The following is a 14,756-nucleotide window of genomic DNA, read 5'->3' as shown; positions in this document are numbered from 1 at the left end:
CACAATTTCTGCAATTTTGCCTGTGTACACTGAAGTATAGACTTTCAGCTAATATATTGTGTTGTTGGAAGAAAATCTTGTATCTCCATTTTTGTCATTTTATTAGTTTTTGACATAATTTGAAAACACCTGTTGCCCTTTGTAGTGTGTGTTTTGTGATGAATGGACCAAAAGAAACTGTCCAAAATGACTTGGAAAAAAATCTTGTTCCATTGACTTACACTAAAAGTAAATGTTTTTCCTTCTGCTGTAAAGTTGTCATTTTTGGAGATAGGAGGTTTTCTTCCAACAACAGTGATATGTTACAACCCTTAGGGGCCTAGACCTGTTTTTTCTGCCTTGCCCTCATGTCTATATTTTTTTCGTGTTCTCCCTATCCTTTCACTACAGCCTGCACTTGGAGGCTTCTGATTGGCTGCAGCAGGGGGCGCTCCAGCTATAAAAGGGCCTGGGAACGCAGGATGGTGGTTGGGTGCTTTGCTTGTTGCATCTGTGCCACAAACTGGATCAAATCCAGCACTTTGGTTCAGCTTGTCTTTGTCAGCCTTGATGCTTCTTGCAATGAATCATGTAACTCTTGTAATGTCCTGTTTTGTTTGCTAGCATTTTCTCCAGGATTGGCTCAGAAAGACAGGGTAGTTGTATCTTTCTTTTCATCCTAGGTAAGTTTGTTGATTTTGTTTCTAGCTGGTTTTGGGCATTAGCTCTCCCCTGAAGGCATTTATCTCCTTTTATTATATCTTAATGTATTACGTCTAGTAGGCAACTAATGTAAACAACTTTATGTCTTATGTTGCCTTTAAAGAATTACAATTTCAGGTCTGATTGAAAGGAATGAATGTTGACATTTTGTTGTCTGTCTTATCTGAGTTCATTGCGGTTGGTCTGGTGGTTGGGTTGGTGTTTAGCCTATTTTTGTGTACAACCTCTTTTAGAAACCTCTAGACCTATGAGGTCGTAACCTAATAAAAATATTGCATTTATTGTTTTGGAATTAGAGCCATTTTTCACATAGTTCCTCCATGTTCACTGCCTCAGAACTAATTGGATAAGTGGTTGGGATAGTGTAGTTGGTAACACCTTCCTTGTAGACTGGGGTTCAATCCCCACCAGGGCAAACACCCTACACTATACCAATAAGAGTCCTTGGGCAAGACTCCTAACACCACCTTGGCCTACCTGTGTAAAAGGATAAGCAGTTTCATGGCCAGGTGTGACCTGTTCTCTCATTATTCCATGACAAATGAAGAAGATAAATGGTCTGGAGTTCCAAGTGCTGAATATGCATTTGGCAGAAACTTTAGGAGTGGCCAAATCAACAATTTGGCATGTTATATTAAAAAAAAAAAAAAAAATGTGGTGACCTCAGCAACACCAACCGGCCTGGAAAAACTAAGGAGGACAACTAAAATCAATGATAGCAGAATTATTTTTGTGGTGAAGAAAAGTTCCTTCACAACATCTAGTAAAGTCAAAGATTCTGGAGGAGGTTGATGTATCATTGTCCTCAATTAAGGGACACCTTGAAGAATTTGGCTCAAGATGCAAACCACTGATAACACTCAGGAACAGAGAGGCCAGACTAGACTTCACAAGAAAACATCTAAAAAAAAAAAAAGCGTTCAGGAATAAGATTCTTCAGAAATAGAAGGGTTCATGATCTGAACCGTACCACATCCCTCAAAATCAGTGGCAGCAGTGTTATGGTGTGGGCGCATATGGCTGCCAATGGAACTGGGTCGCTGGTGTTTATTGATGATGTGACCACTGACAGATGAAGCAGAATGAAGTCTGAAGTGTATCGAGCTATTTTCTGCTTAGATTCAGTCAAATGCTGCAAAACTGTTAGGATAGTACTTCACAATAACAAACCACAAAAGCAACCCAAGAGCTCCAAGAGCAAAGAAATGGACTGTTCTTAAAAGACAGTCAGTCAGCTGACATCGACCCAACTAAGCGTGCTTTTCACTTACTGAAGACAAAATTGAGTGCAGATAGACCTACAAACAAGCAAGTACTGGAGGCAGTCACAGTATGGGCCTTACAAAGCATCTCTAGAAAGGAAATTCAGCATTTGGTGATGTCTGAAACCCAAGGACTTCAGGCTGTCATTACTTGTTGTTGTTTTAAAAATCCTGTTATTTATAATCAAGTTGGTTTGTACAATTACTTTTGAGTCTGTGGAAATGGAGGGACTATGCAAAAAAGTGGCTATAATTCCTTAATGGTTAATACCAGATTTTTTTTTTTGTTAAAGCTCTTAAATAAAAGCTTAATCCACACTTCAATCATGTCTTGTCTGCTTCATTTTAAATCCATTGTGGTGACGTACAGACGCAAAATTACAAAAACTGTCACCGCGTCAACATACTTATGGACCTGATTGTATATTTATTCATGCATTTATGGCATTTAGCAGACATTCTGATCTAGAACAACTTACAATTTGATGATTTTCTACATGTAGGCAAAGGTAGTGTTAGGAGTCTTGTCAAAGGATAGTGTAGGGTGTTTATCCAAGCAGAGGTTTGAACCCCAGTCTGCAGTGTGGAGGGCCGGTGTTAACACTACATTATACTAACCACCAACAAACAACTTACAGTAATTCTGTTTTATGTTTAGTTTTTTCCCTGATAAATATTGTTGGTAATGGCTTTTCTCATATAAGAAATATCAATGCTTTATTATGATATCATTTTTATTCAAAAAAATTGTTTTTTTAAAAATGTTTTATCCAAAATTGTTATAAATGGATTTACAGTGTTTTGGACCTAGAACATTTAAATAGTCTCTCAGTAATAACTCATTAGTAATATCTAATATTTCTCTTTATGAAGACTTTAAACCTATTTCTACTTGTTTTATGTCATTTAATGTAGTAAACGTTTAACTTTTTGAAACAGGCAAACTTCTGCCAATGGAATAAAAAATTGCTACATATAAACCTCAAAATGTCAAAATAGGTTGAAAACCTTTACATTATTTCATAATGAGAAATATTATTTTGTCATTGTCACATGAATGTCCATTTTCCCCATTTTTTTTTTTTACACTTCTCCATCAATTTAAACACAGCTACCTTATATATAAATCGGGGGTGTCCAGTCATATCCACCAAGGGCTGGTATGGCTGCAGGTTTTCATTCCAAGCAAGCAGGAGTACATCTGATTCCACTTGTATAATCAATTGGTCAGTCTTCAAACAACTGATCACATGTGCTGCTGTTTGCTTGGAATGAAAACCTGCAGCCACTCTGGCCCTTTGCAGATCAGATTGGACACCCCTGCTTTATATATTATGGAAGTTGTGTGATGAAAGAACCAAATTAAAAATTCTCCAGAATTACTTACTTGCTTGCTTAATATCTCTTGACATTAACTACAATTAAAAGTTAAGGACAATTCTTTACCTGCTGCTGTACGGATGTGTTTTTCTAATCCATGGTTTTCCTCAGTGACTTTAGCATGTATTCACAGTTGTTACTCTCATGCAGAAACTGTGCTCACCAAGTGTTTATCCGGGTCTATCATAGGTGCAGCTCAACAGCCCTGTGAACCAGAAAATGACTGCCCGAAGAAGAAGAGGCATCAAAAGCCAAAACCTGAGGCCTCTAGAAGATGCACCTTGGGCATGTGATAAATCCGTCACCTGTGAGAATGGGCTTGGCTAATGTAAGGTCAGTCACAAATAAGCCCTTCGGTTTAAATGACTTTTTTCCATCTCAAGAGCTGGACTTTTCGTTTTTAGGTGAAACATGGCTGTGAGCTGATGATCCGAGTCTGTTCTCAGATCCGTGCCCTGCACGCTATAGTTTTTTAAACTCTCTGTGGACCAACGGATGAGGGGGAGAGGTTGCGGTCGTTTTTAGAAATGGATAGAAATGCTCTGCTCTCTCTACTGATTTGTGCACTAGCTTTGAATCGATCCTTTTCGAAGTTGAATCTGTGGACCTTCTGCTCTGCATTCTTATCGGAAGGCCTCCTGAAATAAATAAGTTTATTTAATGTTCTGAGTTAAGGAATGTTCTGACCTTGTCCTTAATAACTGTAAGGTCTGACCAGATATTGATTCTGGGGGGCTTTAATATTCATAAATCCTGCCCCTATAAGCCTGTGGTCAGTGAAGCTACTGAACTCTATTAGTTGAAAATGATACTCGAGCATACTTTGCTTGTAACTTCCTCTTTTACGGCGCTTACTTTGCATCTCTGATGTATGATTTTGATACAGCCCTTGGATATTTACAGCTGCGAATAAAGATAAAAGTCAACTGGTACAAAAAAGCATTTATCTCCAGTTTTAGCATCCTTGTACTGGCTCCCAGTGCTGTACAGAATGCAATAGAAAAATGGCATTGATAGCTTTAGAAGTCTTGCACCTGCATATGTTGTAGGCATGCTCTGTCTGTATGCGTTCTCAAGATCTTAAAGGTCTGCATCCCAATCACTTTTGACTGTTCCAAGGGTTCTTCTGAAACAAAAAGGGCATCATGCCTTTGCTGATGCCCCACCGAGACTTTGGAATAGTCCTCGAGTGACATTAGACATGGCCCATCTGTGACTTTTTTTAAAACCAAGCTTAAAACATATTTTTATCTATTAAGATTCAGCACCTGTTAAACTGTGGATGTTAACATATCTTCGCTGTCCAATGAAAAACAAGTATCTCCAAAATAGTAACTTTACAGGAGACGGCAAAAATATCCTTTACTTTTAATGTGAGTTCATGGAAAAGGATTTTATTCTAAGCAATTTTGGACCATTCCTATCAGTCCAATCATCAAATCGTCACACAATGTAAAGGACAGCTGAAGTCAAATGATGCAGAAAAGTAAAATAATAAAAAAAAGGGGATACTTGTATTGCATTGAACAGCAGCTTTGGACATGCGTATGTGGATGTGGTGATCAGAAGATGGAAATCTTTTTTTTGTCTTATTTTAAAGCATCTTGGTTTGAAAATTTACTCACTACATTGGAGATGCTTGTCATCTTTCAGACAGTGAGGATATACGGAACATTGAATAGATTTAGGATCATTCAGTGAACAGTATTGTAGAAGATATTTACAGTATAAGATTGTTTTTGCAGTGCATGTTCACAACTGAGCTCCTCCAGAGTAAAACCATATGTTAGCCATTCCACCCTTTTGGATTTTATTTTCAGTTATTTTGTGCTCTGTTTTGTTTCATGCAACCTTTTACACTAAATAGTCTAATAATTTTTATTGTTTTACTGACCCCTTTGTTTCAAATATAGTGCATCAAACATGCCGTACAATGCTTTAAAGATTTTTATGAAAATATTGCATATCACAGCTGTCGGAAGAAAACCTTGTTTCTCCATTTATGTCATTTTTCAGTTTTTTCCGTAATTTGAAAATGCCTTTACATATTGTCCTTCACATTGTGTGTAAATTTCATGATGAATGGACCAAAAGAAACAGCCCAAAAGGACTTTGAAAAATGTCTGGTTCCATGGACTTACATTAAAAGTGTGTTTTTCCATTCTCCTGTAAAGTTACCATTTTGGAGATACGAGGTTTTCTTCCGACAACAGCGATATACTATTTTTGGTACATGGGCTCAATTCATCAGTCGTAAAAACACGTTTATTTGAACAAATCGAAGCGCAAGGAAAAAATGACAATGCAAGAAGACCAAAGGAAAAAAGAAAACAATAAACAGCAAAAAACAATTGCAAAAATCTGAAAAAAAACCTCAAGCTCAAGTCCTTCATCTCCTTGATGAAGCTTTTTAAGTACATCAGTGACCAGGATAAGGATAAATACACCAAGGGCCAAAAAGCGAAAGAACACAGAAAAACCTCCATCCATCCATTTTCTAAGCCGCTTCTCCCTGAAAGGCTGGAGCCCATCCCAGTGGTCATCGGACGGAGGGCAGGATACACCCTGGACAGGTTGCCAGTCTGTCGCAGGGCAGACAGACAGTCACTCACACCCATGGGCAATTTAGCATGTCCAATTGGCCTGACTGCATGTCTTTGGACTGTGGGAGGAAACTGGAGAACCCAGAGGAAACTCACGCAGACACGGGGAGAACATGCAAACTCCACACAGAGAGGACCCTGGTCACCCGGCCAGGGAACTGAACCCAGGCCCTCCTTGCTGTGAGTTGACAGCACTACCCACCATACCACCATGCTGCCCCACAGAAAAACTTGATTTATTAAACTGCAAATTCATTTGTAGCGCTTTTTACAACTGATGTTGTCACAAAGCAGCTTCACAGAATTCCAGTAAAGACAAAATTTTGACATGAATGTGAAAACCCACAGGAGAGCAAGTCAGGGTGGCCAGGAAAAACTCCCTCAGAGCTGAGGAAGAAACCTTGGGAGGAACCAAGGCTCAAAAGGGGGGGCCATCCTCCTCTGGTCAGACTACCTACAAAGTTATTATACCACTAATATTAATAGCAGTAATATTAGTAGTAGTCATAGCTAGGAGTCCATGAGAAACTTCAATGTAGGGTGGGCATCAAGTCCAAGGCAAGTGGCGGTAGCTGGGGTGTGGGCTGCTGGCCTGAAGCGGGTAGCAGGAGGGCTCGACAGTCAGTCGTCCATCAGAAATCCATCCTTTTGCTTCCCTGAAGAACCTTTCAATGATATTTTTTAAAAGAACTATTTTGTAAAGGTTAAGGTGAGGGTGAGTGTGAAGAAACTTTCTAAAGTTTAAAGAATCTCATCATATAAAGGTTCTGTACCAATTCAAGGTTTTCCTAGAACCAAATGTACAGGCCCCAAACCCATTTATGAATCTTTTCTAGTTATACAAAGTTTCCCGTAACTGCTTGGCTGTTGAAATTGTGTCCTTCCATCACTACTGGGTTTTTTTTTATCAGTTATGTGACTGACCATATTTTACTGATCCCTTTTGGTTAAGGTCTCAGCCAGTTCAGTTGAAAATGATACCTAAAAGTACTTTGACTACCTGTAGCTTCCTCTTTTACAGCACTACACTTACTTTGCACCTCTACAAGTGTATGATTTTGGTACAGCCCTGGGGATATTTACATCTATGAATAAAGATAGTGTGGTACTGAAGCAACAGACCTAATCCTTAAAGCATTAAAATCCCATCATGAATAAAAAGGGCCTACTGGCTAAAATGGGAAGGCATACATCTGAAGGTGTCTATTAATTCCACCTTATCTCGAAAACCCTGGCCACAGCCAACTTAATCAATGAGCTAGAGCCATAGGTTGTGGAATGAAGTCATGCTCTTAATAAAATTCAACAGTGGAACATGCCAGAGAAATGATAATGCAGAGATCCAAGTCTTTCTTCTTGGTGCAAGTACGTGATTTGTGAGAGGTGGTGAATAGAAGGGACACATCAGAGCCATCCAGCAGCCTATTCTCTTCATTCAGACAGGGACTATCTTCGCCTTTATGAGTCTTTCATTGAAAAAAGGTTGAAAAAAGAAGGAAAATGTCTCTGGGATTTCAAGGCACAAAAGTGAAAACGCCTTAGAAATACTGCGATTCAGAAGTCAAAGTAGGTGGCAATGAGTGTGGAAGCACCTGTGGGCAATAGAAAAGGACATGGCTGTGATTCTGAAGATGACAAGCAGGTTAGATTTCCCAGTAAAATTTCCCAGTAAAGCAAAATGTCAATATAGACACCAGCTTAGTAATACAGCTTAATACAAACACCAGTCAGCGATGACTTCACCTAATAAGTTTTGTATGAATCCAGTCCAAAAAAGTTGGGACAGCATGTGAAATGCAAATAAAAACAGAAAGCAGTGATTTACAAATATATTCTGACTAGCATTAGTATTACTATTTATTTTTTTTGTAAACAATCATTTTCAAGTTGATGTCTGCAACATGCTTTAAAGAAATTGGATGGGGCCGATTTAAGACGAGGAATGCTGTGAAACGTTAAACAGGTGATGCCATGATGCTTGAGTATAAAATGAGCATCCAGGAAAAGTCTAGTCCATAATGAACAAGAATGGGCTGAGGTTTCCTCATATCAAATGAATGTCCATGACCTTTTAACACCTCAGATAGCGCTGTATTAACAAGTGGCACGCTTCTTTGAAGGATATTGTGGCGTCAGCAGTGAAGAAGAGCCAGAAGTAGTCATGATTTCTGCTCAATGAAATCTTGGTTCAATCTTTTAGTGAACAAAGCAGAAAAGACCCATCAAGAACAGTGAGAATAGTGGGGGAAAGTTACTTCTAGCCATAATACTTATAAGCCCTGGTGTCAATAGTGCAGAGGGTGGTCAGGGAGTCCACAGAGCCTGTTTTTGTTCACCAGAGCAGAGGGACTGCAGTGGGCTGAGTGACAGCTAAGACGGTCCCATGTACAGCTCCACATCCATAAACCCAGTTAAAGTAATTCAGTTGTAAACAATAGAAGAATTTTGAGGAAGTTTGAAAAACTTCAGTTCAATATTAAGGAATCAGAGATCGATGGCTGCTCATAAGGGGGCACGGCTTCCTCTTCTCCTTTTGCACAATCACAACCATACAAGTACGTATTAAATCCTTCCCACTGTTTCACGATGTTTTAATTTTCTATATAAATGTGTTCATCATGCCTCAAAATTTAAGTAGCTTAACTTATTCGCCCTTATTTGTCGTAGCCAGATACAGTTCACAACTAAATCAAACATTTCTTCACACAGTAAGCCTGTTCCATGCATTTAACACTGTGGCATAACCATGATGGACACTTGTTACTTTTACTTAGTTAAAAGACCCACATTTGAATTGAACTAGCCAGGTAATAGAGTTTGTGGATTAATGCTGCTAATCAGTTCCATCAGTTAAATTAGTTTTATTCGTGTTTTAGTAAGGATTTTGTTGACGATCGTGGATAAAATAAGGCTTCATATCTTTGAGATCCCAAGTGAACGTCTGTGTATACCCCTATATGTATGCTAAAAATGAATGTACTTCAGCATTTTACACTGAAAGATCTACTTTTAATCTTATTGCAATGAAGAAAACAATGTTCACTACAGTCCAGTAGAACCCTATATGGCGTTCTAACGACAGTGGTAAAGAGTTCACCCTCCGGACCCTTGGCTTTTTCTTCTTATTCTTTCTTATTAATCTAAAAACACATTATTCTGCAACTATAATGAAGCTATATGTAATAAGTTATGCATCTGTTCTCTTAAATTCCTAAGAATATTACATCCTAAGCTTTGGTATTCTTTAATTATATGGAAAGCAATGCAAACTGGGTGAGTTAAAGTTCAGGAGTGAGGAACAGAGGCCTGGACATACTAGCAGGTCCTGGCCATTTGAGCATTTCCAAGAGTCAGGAGTGAGGCCCATTATTATTATTAGTAGTAGTAGTAGTAGTAGTAGTAGTAGTAGTAGTAGTAGTAGTAGTAGTAGTAAAAACTAAAGCATATGGACAGTGTTCTGCAGTGTCTTCTGTTTGGGTCTTGTGGTTCCTTAATGGCTTGTTCATGACTGCTCTGACTGCATCTGTACAACTTGCTGATTTTCCTCTTGTTCCTCATTTATCTTCAGCTGTTCCAGTCATAACCGTCTTTGCCACTGAACTGGTTCTTCTGAGGATATGTCCAAAATAAGAAAGCTTCAGTTTAGCTATCAGGGCTTTGAGTGAGTTGTCAGGCTCAATGTGGTTGAGGATCCATTGCTGCCTGAGGTACTCTCAAAAAATTTTCTGAAGCTTCAATATTTTTCCTGTTAGACTTTCTATCGTCCACAGAACCACAGAAAGAAAAAAAAAACAAACAAACAAACAAAAAAAATAGACTGGACAATTCTGGCCTCACTTGCAGACCCTCATAGTGTAAGGGGTTAATCCAGGTCTGATCAGTTCACTGAAATCTCCTATATCCATCACTTTGACAGGACGCAACAAAGAGTAAAGCTTTGAGGCGTGAGGCTGTTGCTGGGGGTTATGTGGTGGCAGGTGCAGAACCAGGGCTTGGCTAAAGCTTCGTCACAGCTGAGCTCTCCTGCCAGCTCCCACTGTTTCATCCCACTCACACTATGGGCTTTCTGCCTTGGCATGGGAGCTTTTGTGCTCCTGTGGTCCAAGATTAGTCTTGAACACTTCCCAGACATGGTAGAGCTTTCCTGTCTGCAAAAGTTCATGAAAATAACCACAGATCATTCCGAAATGTCATGAATACACTGAAAAAATATTCCAGTGATACTGATGTTTGTTCTTTGGGTCCCTTTTTATGTATTGGAAAATGCGCAGTAAAGATCCAAACATAGAGACTTGAAATTCAGTATACACATTATTTATCTGTGGTGTTGACATTGATTCAACTTCAAATAGATTTAATTCAGCAAAGGGCTGGATTAAATAACTCAGCCTTTAAGTAGCTTTTACATTAAATATTTTCTTTTAGTAAAGTCCTGGCCTCACACACAATGATATAAGCTTCTTGTGATTCTGCAGAGAATACTAATACATTACCCCTTTATTAACCATTTGAAATACGATCAAGTCCTCCTTTCCTTTCATGGTATCATCTCCTTTCATGAAGACGCAAAGGTGAAAACAACAAAACAAGGACAGCCATTACTGCGTTCCAGTTAATGGACTTAGAAAATGTCAATACTCCTTGGCAAGAGGATACAACCCCGCTGCAGAATGAATAAACAGCTGATGAAAATCCACTGAGGACCGATCACTAATAGTAACAGGCCATGGTGGACAATGCGTCAGAAACAAATTTTGACTCAAGATTAAACTTCATGCGCAGCCCTGCTGCACCTCTTTTAACTATGTTCTCTCAGGTTCGCTGCGCTCTGAAAAATAAACCTGCCAAAACAGGCTACATATCACTGCTGTCGTAAGAGAACCTCATATCTCCAAAATGATAATGATACAGGAGAAGGAAAAACCTGCTTGACTTTTAATGTCAGTCAATAGAAGCAGACTTTTTTTCCCCCCAAAGTCATTTTGAGTCATTTCTTTTGGTCCAGTCATCATGAAAGACAGAGGAGGAGAGGAGAGAAGGCTACTTTTGAATTGAAGTTAAAATTACCTTCACATAATGTGACGGTTTTAATTTAAAATGTAAGGTTTTTCCTAGAACTGTACAGTCATATGCAAAAGTCTGAACACCCCCAGTCAAATTATGCTCTCTCGCTTTTCTTATCAACCTTTATTTTGACTGGTAAGCACATTGATGGTGACCCTCATTTACAGTGTAGCAGAGGAAGTTAAACAGGGATTGAAAACATTTGAATGAAATTCAATCAAATCGAATCTAATCAAAACCAGCAAGACATATTCAGCAAAGATCATTAATAAACTGGTCGCCATCATCTCATTTGATGATCAGTCAAATTGGATAACCATGAATCTGTAGGCAGAGCAATAGATTGAATTTAGTTCTTTGAGGCTAATGGTCTATAGCCCATCTTTCAAACACAAGTCAGGCCTGTAACACGATCCTCTCCAGCCCACAAAATTATTCTCATTTTCTATTATTATAGCCCCTTTCACAGTGTGCTGCACTATAGTCCCCAACACGCACTGCAACCCCGTCCTCCCAATAGCAATCTATGGGACAGTGGTTACACCACACCAATCACACCAGACACACTAGCTGTGTTTCAGCAGCAGTCCAACCAGTATAAACACAAGCTAAAAAAAAAACTCACTAAAAGTAAGGAGTGGACAGTGAATGCTTGGGTTTTCAAGACAAGTGAGAGCTTAAATGCCTTCTACTTCCAATATCTGTCTTGTTTACAGAGATGGTGTGGCTGTAATAAAGGAATACCGCATTAAATACCATTATAAATGAAAGCACAGGAGAGTTGGAGAGACAGCAGCGGCATCATAAAAGTGGAGAAGATGAAGAAGGTCGTTCTCCGGCCCACGGATTTGTTGAGATTTTTTGATATGGCACTTTCAGCAGTTGAGTTTCACGCTCCTGCTCTACAGATTACGTCACTGTAGTCTAGGATGGATAATAATGCTGTCTCCATGATCATCTTCCAAGTATGCATTGGGAAACACATCATATTTCAGTATAAGTATCCAAGTATTTGCCTACTTTACTTTACTGCTTATTAATGTGATATTTAAATGTAAATATGTCATCCAGCCATATGACAAGGTACTTATATTCTTTGACTCTCTTAACCCTTAAGTGGTGTTTGTGTTTTTGTTACTCAGTGGTCTGTTGGACCCACCGCGTTGTTGTTGTTGTTGTTGTTGTTGTAGTATCAATACAGCCATAACAATTTATGTAAAAAAAAAAAACACAAATTGTTAAAATATCACAGGTGGCCAGTGTAGGGCCTTCCTTTATCAGCTGTAGCCAGTCAGCAGCCTGTCCATGTTGTCCACCGTCATACAGACACACATATATAAACTAACAGCAGGCCATGTAGGAGGAGAACAGAGTGAAGGGACACAGGACCTCCACATTTTTATTACCCATGGGTTCACCCAGCACCCATGATTTTATATGTTCTTCAGGGGCGGCATGGTGGCGCGGTGGGTAGCGCTGTTGCCTCACAGCGAGGAGGTTCGATTCCCCGGCCGGGCGACCAGGGTCCTCTCTGTGTGGAGTTTGAATGTTCTCCCTGTGTCTGCGTGGGTTTCCTCCGGGTTCTCCAGTTTCCTCCGCCAGTCCAAAGACATGCAGTCAGGCCAATTGGACATGCTAAATTGCCCCTGGGTGTGAGTGTGTGAGTGACTGTCTGTGTGTGTCTGTCTGTCTGTCTGCCCTGGCGACCTGTCCAGGGTGTATCCTGCCTTCCACCCGATGACTGCTAGGATAGGCTCCAGCACCCCCCCGCGAACCTGACGGAGAAGCGGCTTGGAAAATGGATGGATGGATATATGTTCTTCACAGATGGTGAGCAAAAGCCAAGGAATCATAATAAACTATATCATTTTCTCTTTCAGTAAACATTGAAAATACTCCCCACATCACACAAGGGTTAATACTGGATCCCATCAAGATGTTAATATTCACAGTGTTAAAATCAGTATTGGGGGCTTTGCATTTAAAACTAGCTTAACATTGCACAGAGCAATCTGTAAGGTAATAAAGGAATACTGAAGTTTTTCTATTGCTGCATGAACAAAGTCAGCCAGACAATACAGAAAGGTGTCACCTGCACTAAGACCATTTGCAACTTAAAATAAGCGGCCACGTCCTCCTTAGGGGACAAAGTTAAATTTGGCATTTTCTTAGATTTTACTGCACACTTTCTATTTATTTGCTGCATTTAACAAATTGGGGAAAATTAAAATTGTGCAATAACTTTTGGCGAAGGCCACCTGTGCAGAGGACGTGCCTAAATTTGCTTGTTTGTCACACTAAGTTGTTTCAGATCTTCAGACAAAATGTAATATAAGACAAAGGCAACCTGAGTAAACAAAAAGGGTAATTACCTTCTCATATAAGGCCAGTCTGTGTAGTATTATGTTTTTCCCTCAATACGTGGTCACGTAAAAATTGATCCCACACAGACTGGCCTTGTATGAAAAGGTAAATGCCCTCTTAGTTTCTCAATTAACCAGTGAATCAAATTTAGTCAATAACTGGGGTCAATTAAACCATTTCAGTTTCTTTTTATCATCAAAATGCTTTCTAATTTATTTAAAGGCTGCAGAAGTCTAACACGTTTGAATCTGTTTATAAAAATCCATTCACTTTGAAAAAAAAATATTGATTCCAAGCCTTAATATGCCTTAATATGCTGGCTAAACTGGCGTTAAACTGATAATAAACCTTTTAAACGAGTGCAGTCATGAGAACAGAATCTAAAAAAGTATATAAATATAAATGATCAGACCAAATACATTTAAATATCAGACCAAAGGTGTAAAATGTTTCTCTCTGTGCTCAGTTTAAAGATTTTGGGCCTTTACCCTGAGCCACCCACTAAGATTCACACGTTCATGAGGGGCAGCACTCACGCGTTTTCAACGTTGCAGCTGCAACCTCATTTTGTGAAAAACAGCTCAAGGTGTGAAAAAACAGACTTTGCTGGCTTTGACTGCGCTTTAATCATTCTTACTAGGGGGATCTGTGCAGCCTGGTGAGATTTCCTGTAAGCCTTACCTATTGCAGCTTTCACAGCATAAGGCGACTCCTCTTATCCGTTTTAATGACTGCACTGGTAATAGGGGAATCTCTGGAGACAGAGGATGGAATGATACATCAAAGTGCTCATGTTTCCTCTAGCTGGCCCTATCACAAAGCTTTCCAGCTAGTGCTTCATCTCTTTCGGTTTCATCTTTGCCTCGTTTTTCCTTTAAAATCTCTCCCTGTTTATATAACAAAGGGGCTTATTTACTGTCTGAAATGTAGAGTTGATCAAAGATAATAGCTTTAAATGCTTGGCTTTTTATTCTGATCATTTCAGCGCCTACATATGTCACATTTCTAAGTGTTTATGGAAACTGCATGCATCACACCCACCTAACAGACATAGGTGTTCTCATCATGTCTCTGCCCACAGAAGAAACCACAGCATTTTGTTCTGCGGTAATAATAAGCACTGCATAGTTTCCTCCACCTTCTTCAACTCCTAGGCTCCAGCTCCGACGGTCCACAGTTACATTTAGTTTTACATCTGTGCAGCTGTTTTTCTGACAGACTTTGAGAGTAGTTTTGCCAAGATGATGCCGAGTCAGCGACTTTCACTTGTTCTCCTCATCATTATTTTACACGTAGTAGGTAAGACGGTTTGCCGGCTTATTTACTTTTTGGACCGATTCACTGACCCGTTCATCTCTGGAGCTGCCTGTGATTCTCTTCA

At 39.4% G+C, this 14,756-nt stretch overlaps 1 protein-coding gene across 2 annotated transcripts in view; it reads left to right on the top strand.

Annotated features, from left to right (window-relative positions):
* Window positions 1–486: 486 nt before the first annotated feature.
* The window catches only part of LOC108436704 (granzyme K), a 20,166-nt gene continuing 5,896 nt past the window's right edge, over window positions 487–14,756 (top strand). Inside the window, exons 1-2 of one of the 2 annotated variants that reach the window (XM_037546296.1) lie at window positions 487–662; window positions 3,534–3,677. Coding sequence is in view for 1 of the 2 variants with exons in the window: in XM_017713359.2 (XP_017568848.1) it covers window positions 14,617–14,674 (58 nt within the window). In the remaining variant the exon portion in view is untranslated. Of the gene's footprint in view, window positions 663–3,533; window positions 3,678–14,505; window positions 14,675–14,756 lie in introns of those variants that run through there. The other variant, XM_017713359.2, reaches the window with a different exon arrangement.

Source organism: Pygocentrus nattereri, chromosome 16, assembly GCF_015220715.1.
Source record: "Pygocentrus nattereri isolate fPygNat1 chromosome 16, fPygNat1.pri, whole genome shotgun sequence".
Taxonomy (NCBI): Eukaryota; Metazoa; Chordata; class Actinopteri; order Characiformes; family Serrasalmidae; genus Pygocentrus; species Pygocentrus nattereri.
This window is presented reverse-complemented; position numbering and strand designations above follow the sequence as displayed.